We start from the raw sequence: 16519 nt of genomic DNA, 5'->3' as shown, positions 1-16519 counted from the left end.
CATGCGGGTTTAAGAGTGACATCTACTGGAAGAGAAGCTACATTGCACTAACCAATAATAGTGAGCAATTGGTTGCTATACATATACACTATATACAGCAAAACTGGAGCGATACTCTTTAGCAGTATTTGACTATATTAAGTTGAAAACTACAGTATTTTGCCCTTCTTTCCCGGCGCACTCCCCTTTTAATAGTTTCCCGTTCATGAAAAAAAAAAACCGAGAAAAATCGACGTAATACTTCCTGTAAATCAAGGCTTCAAAATAAAAGACTCGCAAGTAAAATAACCCCGTTGCACCACGGTAGATTACGATCCGGACAATGTTAATTTCAAATATAAAATGTTTGATCTGAGCGGTATGCCTTTCCACTACATGTTAACCGCAGAACAACCAAAGAAAACGTTGTTTATACGCAACCACGCCCCCTTGGAACTGGCGTGGGTTTGCGCCGCAGCGGTCACGTGACCATACCGTCGTCCCATTACTTCCTGTATCCTAACCTGTTATCCTGCGGGGGGAAAAAAGAACAACTAACGGATACAATCGTCTGTCCGAGGGAAGAAAATACACCGTAATCCTCCTGCCTGTGTGCGCGCTTATCGTGTGAAGCCGCAAATAGTTATTTAACTGCGAGAAGAATGAGCGGATGAATCCCTGTTAGCTGTCGGGCCTTTTTTTTTTCCCTCCCACCCCTCCATTCCGTGACATTTCCACCAGCACACTTGACGCCTGTCATCATGTCAAAGTACACCAGCTTTCCTGAGCCCATGGAAGAGCAGAACCCTTTCCAGGTGAGTGATAGAAAAAGCTCGTTTGTCACTAATAGAATTGAAAGCGAACACGGCGCCACTGAAGTTGGTGATGAGCAACAGCTGACGTGTGGTCGCTCATGTGACATCTTCCTCCTCCGTTGTGTCCACTTGTAGCGCCTATGGATATACACACGAACACAGCTGTGACAAAACTCTGGCTCATGCTGTTGTTGTGCTGATTTATCAAGTATTTATGTCCGCAGGACCCTGCGGTGACCCAACACAGCAGCAACACCGAATATGCCACACTGGACCTTTACAATCCATTCGAGAGCACGGCGGAGGTGAGCCATGTCATTATTTGGACAACATTTAAAATGGACTGTCCATAATATTTATGCTGGTTTTGTTTTAAAACACACCTTATTGACCCAAATAATATAGAAAATGTGGCAACACGAGGGTGGTGGAAGGTTGGGACATAAAAACTTCAGAAGTTACCACCTAGAGACTAGAAAAATCAGTAATAAGTCAAAATATTAAGGTAAAAAAGTTGTGACCCTATGTGGAAAAAGTCATTTTAGTAGCATGAAGTTAAAATATTAAAGGCGTTCCTTTTTTGTTTGTTTGTGGAGAACGTAGTTGTGGTGACCATGAAGGAAGTAACATCTCATTGACTTTGGAAATATCTGAACGTGCGTCGGCCGCCCTAACAACTAGGGATGTCCGATATTGGCTTTTTTTACGATATCCAATATGCCGATATTGACACACTCTCACTTTCCGATACCGAAATGCGTAACACACCTATCTCCTGTCGTGGAATTAACACATATCTGCTGTGAAGCTAATGGATACAGCATCAGCAATTAGCTTCTCAACGTGGCTGTAAACAACATTGTAAAACATCTGAGAAATCCTTGCCATTAGGCTTAGGCTGTGACATTTGTTTTAAAAGTCAACAGAGTAGCCACTGACATTTTTTGATCATCAAAAAGTCCGGGGAAGAAAATCAAGCGTTATTATTTTCATGTATGCCTAGCGCGCTTAGCTGTATTCGTTTTCACATCACACTACAAATTGTATGTACACAGTAAAATGAACATATTTCACACCCATCCACCCATCTTCTATGCCGCTTATCCTCACTAGGGTCGCAGGTATAGAAATGGATGGATGGAATGGAAGAAGTGAGCTAGTTTGCTACTAGCTAGCCGCAGTTGATTACACGCTTGGTCATGAGCGTGCCGGAAAATACGGGAGCCTTATGTTTATTATTGGCTTTCATTATAGGGAACAATCCCAAAACTGTTATTGACCGATATTACATTTTATGCCAATATTGGGCCGATATTATCGGACATCCCTACTAATTACATACGTGGGGTGCGCATGTGGCGCACGACACACATGAATTGACATTTTGGCCAAACCTGACACCAGGAAAACACAGGAAAGACCCACATTGGCTGAACGGACGATGCACGAAGACATACAAACATATGTTTGGCTTGCAACCTGAAAACAAACATAAGCACCCGTAGAGTTTGTTTGACCCTGCGGCCAGTCCACGGCTTGAGAATCAGCACGTCACACATGCGTTTCTTGCGGGGTTTTTTGCACATAGACCGCCCGTAGGAGCCCGTACAACTGGTTGTGACCTCGGCTTAAGGTCAAAATATACTGCTCAAAAAATTAAAGGAACACTTCGAAAACACATCAGATCTAAACTGGGGGGGTAATGATCTTGAATATCTTTCCTGATAATAAGTGGGTGATGTATTAGTAACAAAATGATGCCACATAATTTGATAGAAATGAAAATGATCACCCTATAGAGGGGGGAAATCAAAGACACCCCAAAAATGAAAGTGAAAAAATGATGCAGCAGACTGGTCCATTTTGCCAAAATGTCATTGTAGCAACTCAAAATGATTCTCAGTAGTTTGTGTGGCCCCCACGTGCTTGTACACATGCCTGACAACGTCGGGGCATGCTCCTAATGAGACTACGGGTTGAAGGACCTTCTACGGCCCTGTCCAGCTCTCCTGGAGTAACTGCCTGTCTCCTGGAATCTCCTCCATGCGTCCAGGTACCGCAGTGATGCCCTGGTCCAGATCTGGGAGGAGATCCCCCAGGACACCATCCGTAGTCTCATTAGGAGCATGCCCCGACATTGTCAGGCAAGCGTACAAGCACGCGGGGGCCACACAAACTACTGAGAATCATTTTGAGTTGCTACAATGACATTTTGGCAAAATGGACCAGTGTGCTGCATCATTTTTTCACTTTCATTTTTGGGGTGTCTTTGATTTCCCCCCTTTATACTGGCAACAAAATCACACAAAAATGATCAATGCAAATCAAATATATTAAGCCATGGAGGTCTGGATTTGGAGTCACACTCAAAATTAAAGTGGAAGAATACACCACCTGTTGTCTATTCCATCTGCTCAACAGATTGTGACATTGATTGTCAATCTGTGTTGCTTCCTAAGTGGACAGTTTGAATAATAGCGCAGCACTTTTGACTGAGTGTGAATTGAGTGTTCCCCCCCTTTTTTTTTTTTTTTTTGAGCAGTGTATTTAAATCGATGAATCGGGTACCGTAATCGATTAACCATTGATTCATTGTTGCAGCTCTAAAAAAGTTGTAATTTTACGAAAATAAATGCGTAATATGTGGAAAAATAATGTTTTGCAGTAGCATAGAGATGAAATATTAAAGAAAAAATGTTTTGTTTGTTTTTTTAAAGTCGTAATATTATGAAAAACAAACAAAACTAAGCGAAGTTGTCATTTTTTGGGGGAAAATTAGGTTGGAGAAGACAAAATATGGGAATACAGTCATAATCTTACAAGGAAATTTATGAAGATTATTTGAGAAGAAAGGTGAAATATTTGGCAAATTAAAAAATAAACGTCAAAAATGGGGGTGAAAAAGAGCAAAGAGTGAAGTTGATAGTAATAATATGGATTTTCACCTATATCACAAAGCTGAGATGTTTTTTTTTTTAGCTATATCTATAACTTCTTATCATATCTACATATTTACAAAATATCAGTAACCCTTGCATCCTTTCATTTGTCAAAAGTATGGACACCTCTGACATAGTGGATTAAAAATATGTTTTCCTGGTGTCAGGTTTGGGCAAAATGTAAATTAATGTGTGTCGTGTGCCACATGCGCACCCCACATATGTAATTAGTAGGGATGTCCGATAATATCGGCTCGATATTGGGATATATTTTGGGATTGTTGGTCAAAATAAGTAAATAAATCAAAACAAATGTAATAAATTCAAATCTCAAAATCAATATAAACTACGCAACAAGAAAGAAAACTCAAGAACAAGAACACAAGTATATAATATAATTACCAACCTAGTGCCACATATGAATAAACAGAAATATGACTTCTCTCTTTTCCCTTTTTGTATTTTAGCCTCCTCCTCCTTATGAAGCCAGCTCTCCCTCTGCTCCATCCATGCCTGCACAGACCCCACCCAGCCAAACAACGCCTACTCAGCCTAACAACTATGGCTCCTATAACACCCATACCTCCCAGGTATCGCTTACTCTTGTGCACTCACATTATTACACTATGCCGGGTTGCGTATTTATAGCTAAAAGTCATGTAAAATCATTCAAATGTGGATTTTGAAAAACCTTATTACAAAGATAGCCCATCACAAAGGGGAAAAAGGTGGCCGCTGAACCTGCCTCTCTTATCGAGTGGAGCCGAGACTGAACACGCGGCAGTTGGCAGTGACCAACAACCAGCAACATTTATACTAAACCTAAGTTAAAATGTTGCTGGGACTGGAAAATGCTCATGAAAATGGGAAATGCAGAAAGAATTGCCTCACAACAGAAAACTATAGAGTCATCATTTCGTCATACGGCTTCGTCTAAATGCCCCAACTGTATAAGTGCCCACTTTATTTAATAAACACTATAAATATACCACCAAGACTACGGGATAAAATGTATGAAAGCAGTTCAAACAGCTGTAGCTTCAAAAATCCTTTTATGATTCCCCATTCTCTTGATGTTTGTGGCCACAAGTACAGTAAATGTGCAAGAAATGACTCATTTCGGTTTTGATTGCGGCTATGTCGACATGGCGGATTTATCTCTTCATCCTGAGCTCATAAACCACCCCCGTATTGCCCCGCACATCAACAGTAGGCTGAACTCGAAGCATTTTGCACTGCATTTGCATTGAAAGCGTCTCATTTGTGATTTTTCATGTGTTGCGCTCGTCAGACTGCAGTCAATGCGACCACGACAGAGCTGATGAAAAAGCAGGAGGAGCTGGAAAGGAAAGCCCGGGAGCTGGAGAGGAGAGAGCGGGAGCTGCAGTCACACAGCCTGGGGCCAGGAGCCTGTGAGAGGGGGGCGGGAGGGGGGATGAAGGAAGTGGACACGTTCTAATTAAGATGATGCATAACAGGAACATCATACAGAAAGGAGTTGGGATCATCCAGCATCCCCAATTTTAGTTTTTCATAAAAATATCACAGGGAGAAATATCTTATGGTCTTATATGCCAAATCATTAAAGGACACATTCATTTGAAAATAATTGAATTTTTGTGCTCCCCCATCAGCCCGTCAGAATAATTGGCCTCCCCTGCCTTCATTCTGCCCGGTCGGCCCGTGCTTCTACCAGGACATCAACGTGGAGATCAGCCAGCGTTTCCAGCGTACCGTCACCCTCATGTACTACTTCTGGATGTGTGAGTTTGGGGTTTGTGACTGATTAGACTCCTGTCTTTCATCAGGAAAAAAAAGTATGTTTCTACCTTTTTCCGTTTTTTAGTAAACAGCAGTAGAACATAGGTAAGTTTCAGGAAAATATCAGTTCCCAACTAAAACAGGGAGAAAACCAGCTTTTTCTGAGAAGATACATTTCAAGCATAACTTTCATTTTTACACAACATAAACAACAAATAAAAGGGTTGTTTTACACCAAAGTAACACCATGAACTATGTAAAAATTTTGGAACATTTGGAACTAAACCATGCGTGTGCATGCGCACGTGTGTGTGTGTGTGCGCGTGCATGCTTTTAAAATTTCCCTAAAATGCGTTACCGTCTGCATGCTACACTCCTCCATGCTCTTCCACTTCGTCTCTGCTGTCGAGTGTGTTAATGCATGCAAATGATCCATGCCGAGCTCTTATCAAATGCACTTCTGCCACCTTGTGGCCGTTTTTATGGCTTAAAACTGCTCTAAAAGTGACATCTATTACAGTGCAGTAGAAATACGTCTTTGGGGTCGGACGTTCGGGTTTATAAAAACGTATAAATACGTCTTTGGTATTGAATGGGTTAACAAAGGAGGCATGTCCAGACTGGAGTGGTTTCACTCGTTTGTGGTGTCAGTGACGGTCGTTAGGATATGAATGAGTGGGAGCCTCTGCCTGCCCACGATGGTTGTATAGTATATAAATAGCCTTGAAATTTGGCATGAAAACCATGACGTAAAATACAAATAGAAGGCACTCCAAAGACGCTGTGATGATGTGTAGTTGCTGTAATGTTCGGTGATAGGCACAAGCCCCAGACTTGATTGCTGGACAGGCTTTTATTACAGGTTTGAATGATCTTACAACACTAATAAAAATCCCTATGAAAGCAAGGGCTGCTGACGCGGACCAGTGTCATTTTCTGGTCCGTCGGTTCCCCTCGGGAGCACATTTTATAGGAGCACACACGAGCGTAAGTCTTATTCATGACTTAAATGGCTTATTTACTCTTATTTTGTTTATATTGGGTAACAGGAGTGTAAAGGTGACTACAGGGGTGTTATTTTATGTCTTAGAGGGCTCTAATAATGTGAAAACCGCAGAACGTCACTTATCACAGGTGGGTCTGGAACCAATTAACCGCGATGAACGGGTTTACTGTTCTGTAATTGTTAAATTTGCTTAAATATACATATTTTTTGTCTAATAATATGGCATATTCAACCATGAAACAGCATAATTTATTCATTAATCTATTTTCGAAGAACCATAATAGAGTGAAGCTGTGAAATGGCGAGGAATTACTGTATATTCAGCGTGTGTTACCCAAAATTTTGCCGTGATGCTGGGATTTAGACAGTTGGACTTTGACTTCAACTTAGACAGACTTTATTGATCCACAAGGGAAATTGCTTGGTTACAGCAGTTCTGTTGCAGAAGAAAAAGATAAACACTCGTAAATAAAATGCAATGCAATTCGAATAAAATATAATATAATACAAATAAAATAATAATTTAAGAAATGAGATTTGCATTTACAAATAGTGTGTAAAAATCTAAATAAATACAAGAAAATATACACTTTGTATGAGGGTGGGCAGACAGTACAGACAGGTGAGGTATTGTAGAGCTGGATGGGGTATGGAATGAATGAAGTCCTGTAGCGTTTACTGTGGGAACGGAACTGGAGGAATCTTTTGGAGAGTCAGCTCCACTGCTCCTCTATAAAGGCTCTTTTAAGCTGTAGCGTTAATGCTAATGAGCAGTGTTAGACCACGGCTGTCTCAGACAGAGTACGTGTCTCCAAGAAGTGCTACTGTGCACTTTCTTGACTTTTTACACGCACACGTTAACTCCGCGCTTGTTGAACGTCACGTAGCAGATGCAATACATCCGCAACACAAAACGGTGAAACTTACAGCTTCCACGTCTGTAGCTGACTGACAGATAAGTGACAGGCTTTCTTTTAAGATGTGTAGTGAAGCCTGCTTTTTTTTGTGGTAGCGCCTACACAGTGCAGGCTCATCTTGCTATGTATCATGTCCATGAGTGTTCATTCTGTTTTGTCTCCTTTTCACCTTGTCCAGTCAGCACTTGCACTCTGGTCTTCAACCTGATCTCTTCGCTGGCCATGTTCTGCGTCGACACTACTGTCGGTGTTGGTTTCGGTCTTGCCATTCTCTGGGCCCTGCTCTTCACACCCTGCTCCTTCCTCTGCTGGTATCGGCCTGCGTACAAAGCTTTCAGGTGCATACCTCCATCTAGAGTCCTAAAGCAGGGGTGTCCATACTTTTTCCAGCAAAGGCCACATAGTGAAAAATGAAAGGATGCAAGGGCCAATTTCATATTTTGTAAAGATGCGCTAAGAAGTTATATACGTATCATTTCAAGAATAAACTGCCTGCCAGCTTTGTGATACAGTGTTCCCTCGTTGTGATACAGTGTTCCCTCGTTTATCGCGGGGGATAGGTTCCCAAAATAGCCTGTAATAAGTGAAATCCGTGAAGTAGCCAACTTGATTTTTTTTACAATGATTATATATGTTTTAAGGCTGTAAAACTCACTTTACACTTTTGTCAGACAGGCGTTAACATTTTATCACATTTCTCTCTTGTTTAAACACTCTCAAAAAAGTTCTAACCTTCGTTTGAATTTTGATGATCAACCTACAGGTAGGACACAAGAAATGATCAAGTCACTCATGCGTTTTTGTCCTGGCGCCGTTCCCCGGTACTGTAGCATTTTTGTATCCTTGTTAAAACGTATTGCGGCAGTCTTTTGAACAGAAGATTCATTTACAAGCTAGCAAGCAAGCTAGCAATGACACCGGAGACACGCAGGGCGGCATGAAGGAGATTTCAGGACACAGAAAACAATGGGCTGTGCAGGCAGACAGCAAGGGACAAGATAGACACTCAACTTCCCACAATGCAATTCTTAAAGGGCCAGGCTCGGCCTGTAACATCGTTCACGAAGCACTCAAAATATTCAGCGAATCCGCGAAAGGTGAATCGCGATACAGAGGGAACACTGTATAGGTGGAAAAAGCCCATTATTAATATCAACTTTCCGATTTTTATTTTCTTCATAAATTGTATTTGCATAATGTTATGACTTTATTCCCATAATATTTTCACTTATATTATTAATATTAACATTTTTGTTCCCAAAAAATTACAACTTTATTTTGTTTTGCCTTTCATAATATTGCAACTTAAAAAAAATAAGGTATTTTTTCTTTAATATTTCAACTGGATGCTACTAAAATGACATTATTTTTTTTCATAATATTCTGAGTTTATTCTCATCAAATTGCAGCTTTTTTTTTCATTAGAATACAATTTTCTACTCTTCATATTTTGACTTTATTCTCACAAAATTATGGCTGTTTTTTTTATTTCAACTTTCTACGTGTAAATTTTCTTCTGGTAATTATGAATTTATTCCTGTAATATTTTGACTTTATTCTCGTAGTATTATGATTTTAGTTGTTGTTTTTGTTTCTTATAACATTACGACTATAAAAAAGGTCTTTTTCCTTAAATATTTAAACTTTATGCTACTAAAATGCCATTACCGTATTTTTCTTCATAATATTATGTTGTTCTCGTACAATTATGACTTTTTCTTGTTACAATTTAGTTCTTTGTTCTAGTTTTTTTACTTTATTGTTGTAAAATTACAGCAGATTTTTCCATGTTTGCTGCTGTCGTTTGTGGTTTTTTTTTTTTTTTTTTGGTCGTTTTCTTGTTAAATTTGGTTTTTAGAATGTCCTGCGGGCCAATAAAGAAAACAACTGCGGGCCGCACTTTGGACACCCCTGTCCTAAAGAAACGATTCATGGCTGCAAAAAGGTTTTGTTTTGTTCCCGTGCCCTTTGAAATGTCTAACTGTTTATTATTTTTACGCATTTTCCTAGTTTGAGCTTTATCATAATACTGTACTGATGACACATACATGCTAGCATTTCGTTTTGTGATTTCTTTACATTCTTTCATGTAGTAAAGCCTAAATATTTGTATTCAATCTAACACATCAATATTTTCCCTCATCTCTCTAGGAGTGACAGTTCCTTCAACTTCTTCATCTTCTTCTTTATTTTCTTTGCCCAAGTGGTTGTGTACATCATCATGACCATCGGCATCCCTGGATGGGGGTTCAGGTATGTCCATACTGCTGTTGCAAAAGTCAGGTCATCGGAATAACATGTCAAATGTATGTATTGTTTAGACACAGACCCAAAAAAAGACTTGTTGAATGAACATCTTTTTGTTTGATGGGATCAATATCAAACATAACAATGAAAAAACAGAAGTCTTAGCCTTCAGTCCAATCAATAATACGAAATAAATAAATAGCGCCCTTAAATAATGACCCGATTCTTGAAACGTGGCAAAAAAAGTGTCCAAGCACAGCTGCGTAAATAGAAGTATTTGTCACCTGGGTGCAATGAAAATGCTGTGTTGGCTCGGAAAAGTGAAAAATCCCATACCCAAAATGTCATAACGATAGCAAGCGTGCAACATTTCAGCACTCCAGGTAGGTTAACAAAGGTGCAACGTTTGAAAGTAAAGTTACGAAGCAAAAAAAGTTACCATACTCGCCTCGCTTGGTCTGGCGCCCTTTGGACTTGAGAGCTGCTCTGCGTAGTCTGCAAATGACGTGGCTTTTGTCCAACTTTGCATCTTTCAGGATTGTTCTTCAATGGTGAAACATGTAAACAAACAAAAAAAAAGGGTGAATATGTCAACGTTTGAGCACACATCTAACAGGAAATCTGCCTTTCTATGTTGTTTTGCACTGCAAAAATAAAATGAACATGTTTTGGTGTCATGAGCAAAACAAAAATGACAACAACGAAAGATAATGGAAAAAAACAACACTTTTAAATGTAGTTTTTTGACCAAAAATTTGCAGGGTCACGGACGCGCAAGGATCCACAGTATTTGATTTCATGATGTGTTCATATGTTTTAGTGAACCAACATGTCGACACCAGTGCAGTGTGTACTTTTTGTATTTTCTAGATGATAAGCCACATTGTTTTTCATAGTTTGGCTGGTCCTGCTACTTATATATCAAAATACAGTCAAACTTGTCTATAGCGGCCACTAGAGGGAGTCTGCAAAAGTGGCTGTTATAGACAGGTGGCCTCTATAGACAGATTGGCGTTCAGTTTGAATGTTGACCAGGAGAGGGGGAAAAAAAAAAGGGGAAAAAAATAATAATAATAATGTTGACCAGTAGAGGGCACTGCGGACTGCTGATAAAAGTTGTACAGCACTACTAGGCTTGTTATTATCATGGTTCATGGTTTTAATCCTGAACATGCATGAGTCAAACAGTAGCACATCACATAGTACAATTCACAATTTTGCATGTCCAAAAAGGAGTAGGAAGAAGCAAAGCTTATTTAATCCTACCCCTCATCAGTTTCACATCAGTTGCAATACATTTATTCACCTCTTGTTCTTCCAAGTGTACTTTGTAGGTCTACATGACAATGTAGTGCAATCATAGCCAAGGTTTTTATTTACTAAAAGGAAGCTAGAGGCTTAATAATAACTGATAACTGAAGTATTTTATCAGTTAAGTACAACTGAACTCAGTTTTGCTCCCGCTGCCGCATGCATGCAAGCATTTTTTTTTTAAATTTATTGTAGCGTCGTTGGGAGCACGTCCTGTTCCCAGCTTACTTTGCGGTAATGTTTTGGTGCAAATACTCGTAAAGTTACATGTTTGACCAGGAAATAGCAAGCTCAAAAGAAGACTGCTTTTTTATGTGGAACAACTGACAGTTTGTGTGGATCTTGTGAATGATTGTGACTGAGCTAGGACTCAGTAATTAAAGTCTACACATGACGCCTTCATTGATTGAAAAACAAAACTTTTTCGTGCATGAAGCTTCTACTTGAGTTGGTAATTTGGCTGATATATGCAGTCAGATATTGAGCAAGGGAGAAAAAATGTGTGGCTGCTGGCTGCGTTGGACAGGTGACTGCTATACACAGGGTCTATAACATGTAAATTTGCTGGGGGGGGGATTTTTCAGTGGCTGCTATAGGCAGGTGGCCCTTCTATAAAGGTGGCCGCTAAGACAGGTTTGATTGTACATTGTTTTTAAATGTTAATTCATACACTGTCATGAACCAAGGAGTGAACAATACCGTCTACAGCCTCGAGAGGGTTCTCTAGGCTTTGTGACACCTATATGATGCCGTTCTTATGGTTCATTTGTTTCTTTTTTTTTCTATTTCAATTTTGTGAACAGAATTCATTTTTTTACATGATTTTATGCTGCACAAGTTTAACCTTAGAAAAGTGAAGTTGATGAACACAGTCTTTTTCGGACGGCATACCCAGCTGTTTAATCCCTCGGTGTATTTTGTTCTTGTCGTTGGCTGATAGTGGCTGGATCGTGAGCTTGGCTGCGATGAAAACAAGCACCCCCGTGGGTGTGATCATGATGATGAATGCCGTCCTCTTTACCGCCCAGGCCGCCATTGGAGTGTTCATGCTGAAGAAGGTGACCATTCACGATGACCAGTGGAATACAGTGGAACCTTGGTTAGCGTCATTCAGACTCTAACCGAAACGGACGCTAACCAAATCGCTTCCCAGAATAAATCATGTAAATCCAATGAAGCCGTTCCAGAAATCCAAACAAGTTAACATAAAACATGTTTTTGTAGTTTTACATGCAGAAAACAATTGGAAATGCATGCATGAAAAGGGATAAATAAACATTTACGGCTACTTTAACCTTCACTGAATTCTTGACGTGACTGTTCCCAAAGACACGATATGGCAGCGGGATCGACATCTTCCTCTTCAACACCACCTTCTTGTTTTGCCATGAGTTACTTCTTGAATTCAATAGTGTTTCTCACCTCAATAACCCAAAATTGATCCAAAGAAAGTCGCAAGTGCCAGCATTTTTATAAAAAAGGGGAATTCAAGAAATAACTCATAGCAAAACAGGAAGGGGTTGATCCCGCTGCCGCATTGTGTCTTTGGAAGCAATCACGTCATCAGTGAAGGTAAAAGTAACTTTAAATGTTCATTTGTCCCTTTTATGCATCATTTATATGCATTTAGAGTTGTTTTCTGCATGTAAAACAATAAAAACGTGTTTTGTGCCAACATTTTGGAGAGTCAGCCGCTGATGACATCATAGACTTCCGGGTCCGGTTGCCATTTTGTTAGCAAGCTAAGGATGCTAACAGGATGTTTTGTGATAAGAATAAATTAAGAACACAGTCGGACTCACGCAGTGTAATAATAACAAGGCAAGACGTGCACCGTATTGTACGTCAACCAGAAAACAATTTTGCCGTAGATTTTCGATAACCGAGGTTCCATTGCCCTGTATATGTTTTGTTTTACTGTGAAGTTTGTGTTTTATACTAGTATTGCAGTCCTCCCTCGTTTATCGCAGTTAATTGGTTCCGCACCTGACAGTGATAAGTAAATTTTCGCTAAGTAGGTTTCAATATTAATAAATGGAATATTTTTGTACTTAGAAATCCTGTTTATAATCTTCTAATTACAGGTTTTAACATGATTAGAGCCCTCAAGACATGAAATAACACCCATATAGCCACCTTTATGTGTATTACTCCATATGGTAGATATAATCCGAGAAAATAAGACATATCAGACACCAATAAGATAACATAGACTCACACTCATACTTCCAGCGTACTTCCGCCATTAGAAGACGTAAATAAAACTGCTCCAGCAGTGTCACAGAAAATGTGTTCCCTAGGGAACCTTAGGGACGAGTCTACTGTAGTGCCTGTCTTCCCTAGTGGCCAATGTAGAATACTGCATTTACAATTAGAATGTTTCTTCTGCCTTGTATTTGTATTTTAGTTGATTTAGTTAGTTCATTTAGCCATTTTATGCTGGAAAATGCTTAATTTAGGCTAAGAATAAGTAGAATTTGCTTAAATATGCATTTTTTATATATTTTTTACTAAAAATAGGCCGTATTCAACCACAACAGCGATCATTTATTTAATACATTTGTGAAAAACCACAATCCAATGGGGGAGCAATGTTCAAACAGTGATGTAGCGAGGGTGGACTGTACTTCTTTTTAGTTTTAGCTCTGATTATGTTCATTCGCACGTTGTATTTTTCTATTGGTATACAGTGCAACCTCAGTTAGCATCCGCCCCGGTTAGCGGGTTTTTCGGTTAACGTCAAAAATGTATGCAAAGGTTTTGCATTGGCTTATGTACGTTTTCCGCTTAGATGGCGCATGTCTTGTCGTGTTATTAATACACTGCGTGAGTCCAACTGTGTTCTTAATGTGTTTTTATCACAGAACGTCCTTAGCTTCTTAACAAAGAAGCTGGCTTGCGCAGCTACAAAATGGCAACCGGAACCGGATGTCATCAGCACTTGACTCAAAATGTTAACACAAAACATGTTTGTAGTTTTACATGCATAAAACAAGTCTTAAATGCATATAAATGACGAATGTAAGGGATAAATGAACATTTAATCTTACTTTTACCTTCACTGAAGACGTGGCTGTTCCCAAAGACACGTTGTAGAAGCGAGATACAACACGAACACAATCTTCCTGTTTTGTCATTTCTCAAATGAAATGCAGTTCAATAGTGTTTCTGACCTTTTTTATCAAAATGTTGGCACTTGAAACCTTCTTTGGCTCTATTTTGGGTTATTGAGGTGAGACACACTATTGAATTCAAGAAATAACTCACGGCAAAACAGGAAGGTGGTGTCCGTGGGATGTCTCACTACCACATCGTGTCTTTGGGAACACTCCCATCAAGTATTGCGTCTTCAGTGAAGGTGAAAGTAACCTTAAATGTTCATTTATACTTTTCATTCATCATTTATATGCATTTAGAATTGTTTTCTGCACGTAAAACTACAAAAATGTGTTGTTTCAGTTAGAGTCGGACCTTGTGCAGTGAATTAATGACGCTAACCAAGGTTCCACTGTATTTGTACCTGCTTTAGTTATTAACTCATTCAACCACAGCCATTTTTTCAAAAGACAACCCCTTCAGTCACGGCCATTTTAGACTATTTTGACTGATCTTTCAGTGCACACAGAATATTGTGTTCTGTGGTTATATAAACATTGAACCTACCAAAAGAAAGATTAGACTCTCGTCTTTCATCAGGGAAAAAAGTGTGTTTCTACCTTTTTCCATTCTTTAGTAATCAGCAGTAGAACATAGGTGAGTTTCAGGAAAATATCAGTTCCTGACTAAAAGAAAAGGGAGGAAAAACAGCTTTTTGTGAAACGATACATTTCAAGCATAACTTTCACTTTGACACAAATGTTTTTTGCTTTTTTGATAGCTCAAATATCTAAACTATACCAACATAAAACAAAAAAGGGGTTGTTTTACATCAAAATAACAATTTATTTACAAATGTAACTCCATGAAGTATTTATTTGGAACTGAGTAATGTGTGTGCACGCGTGATGGCTTGTGTGTGTGTGTGTGTGTGCGTGTGCATGCGTTAAAATTTCCTCCCCGCTCTCTCACTTCCTCTTTCCTGTGATGTGTTTCTTTCTGTCCACATGATATCTGCCGAGCTCTTATCAAATGCACTTCTGCCACCTTGTGGCCGTTTTTATTGCTTAGAATTGTTCTGAAGTGAAATAAATCCATTAGTGGGGAGTTGCGTCATCACCTCTTTTTGCCTCGCACGCAAAAGAATGTAAAAGATGTATAAATACGTTGTTGGGATGGGAGCGTTGGGCGTGTCGCTATGTCTTTGGTATTGATTGAGTTAAATAAGGATAGCCCACACATGGAATCTCTTCCTTCCTTACTGCTCGGTTTATGACCTTTTTTTCCCTCTCAGATTTTATGTCATTGAAAGGGTGGGCGATACTCTACATTTCGGTATCGATTCGATTGTCTTTTTCCTGTCCAGGTCCACGGCATGTACCGGCAGACCGACGCCAGTTTTCAGAAGGCCCAGGCTGAGTTCGCCACCGGTGTCATGTCCAATCAGGCTGTCCGCCAAGCCGCTGCCAACGCTGCTCAGGGGGCCTTCACTGCACCGCGCTGATGAAGATGGACACGATAGTTCTGGGTGGGTAAGAAGGAGGGGTGGGGCCGCCTTTTGTGTAATAAAGGATCATTTGGGTATTCATGTTCCTACTGGTGATTAGATTTCAGCAGGTGTGAAACGTGAGTCTCTGTATTTACCAAACTAAACAAGCAGTGCATGAGGTTTTGTAACGTCTACACAGTGTGAATTCTTCCTGGAAGTGTCAACATAGAAGTGTTCATGTTCCACTGAAAAGCTGTAAGGAGTTTAGGACAGTCATATCATGTTTGAGTGGCGCAGCACTAGCCTTTCATGACGTAGTGATTAGACCCACCGACTTTTAAGACAAACTTGTTTACACGATCACTTTCAGTGCTACCAAATGCTACTTTTTTTGTTGTCTTCAACTAACGACTCTTAAATGAGAATGCCTATTTATGTTGCTGTCAAAAGTGCTCACACACTGTAAAAGATGAATGTGTTGCTGGTTCTTTGTTTTCATACAAATATACTGTCATGCAAGTATCGCCCAGTCTGCTGCAGTCTTTGAATCGTGTTTGCAGGGGTGGACAGATTTCTGGTTTGAAGAAACTGAGAGAGCAGAGACTGGAAGACTTTGCTGATGCCCCGCGAGGGCCACATAGCAAGGGCCGCTTTGATGTTTTGTGAAGATATGCTAAGAAGTTAAACATATTTCAAGAAAAAACTGCATCTCAGCTTTGTGATATAGGTGGAATCGACTATCGGTATCAACTTCACTCTTTGCTCTCTTTTTTTTTTTTTGCCATTTTTGCTGTTTTTTTTCCGCAAATATTTGAACTTTCTTCTTGTACATTTTTTTCTTAAATAATCAAATTTTCTTCTCATAATATTTTTCACTTTATTCCCATAATATTGTACATTTTTCCCCAACCTAATTTTCAAACAATTACAGCTTAATTTGATTTTGTTTCTCATAATAT

General features: G+C 39.6%; 1 protein-coding gene across 2 annotated transcripts; it reads left to right on the top strand.

Annotated features, from left to right (window-relative positions):
- Positions 1–447: 447 nt before the first annotated feature.
- Positions 448–16241, top strand: scamp3 (secretory carrier membrane protein 3). Of its 2 annotated transcripts, XM_054763572.1 has the most exons (10): positions 448–794; positions 1019–1099; positions 4201–4323; positions 5025–5145; positions 5368–5496; positions 7596–7755; positions 9569–9670; positions 11916–12033; positions 15438–15599; positions 16121–16241. In XM_054763572.1, the coding sequence occupies exons 1-9, from the start codon at positions 741–743 to the stop codon at positions 15573–15575; spliced, it is 1026 nt and encodes a 341-aa protein (XP_054619547.1). In that variant the 5' UTR covers positions 448–740; the 3' UTR covers positions 15576–15599; positions 16121–16241. The 2 variants fall into 2 exon arrangements, with proteins under 2 accessions (XP_054619547.1, XP_054619546.1); XM_054763571.1 differs by lacking the exon at positions 16121–16241 and having other exon boundaries at positions 15438–16082.
- The last annotated feature ends 278 nt before the right edge of the window (positions 16242–16519 follow it).

Source organism: Dunckerocampus dactyliophorus, chromosome 20, assembly GCF_027744805.1.
Source record: "Dunckerocampus dactyliophorus isolate RoL2022-P2 chromosome 20, RoL_Ddac_1.1, whole genome shotgun sequence".
Classification (NCBI taxonomy): Eukaryota; Metazoa; Chordata; class Actinopteri; order Syngnathiformes; family Syngnathidae; genus Dunckerocampus; species Dunckerocampus dactyliophorus.
The sequence above is the reverse complement of the archived record's forward strand: the minus strand, read 5'-3'. Positions and strand labels throughout refer to the sequence as shown.

Excerpts from the sequence above, each read along its gene's own strand:
- scamp3 (XM_054763572.1), top strand. The coding sequence starts at position 741 with ATGTCAAAGTACACCAGCTTTCCTGAGCCCATGGAAGAGCAGAACCCT. Across the intron at positions 5,497-7,595 it reads CATGTACTACTTCTGGATGT|TCAGCACTTGCACTCTGGTC; the intron begins GTGAGTTTGGGG and ends CACCTTGTCCAG. Across the intron at positions 9,671-11,915 it reads ATCCCTGGATGGGGGTTCAG|TGGCTGGATCGTGAGCTTGG; the intron begins GTATGTCCATAC and ends GTTGGCTGATAG.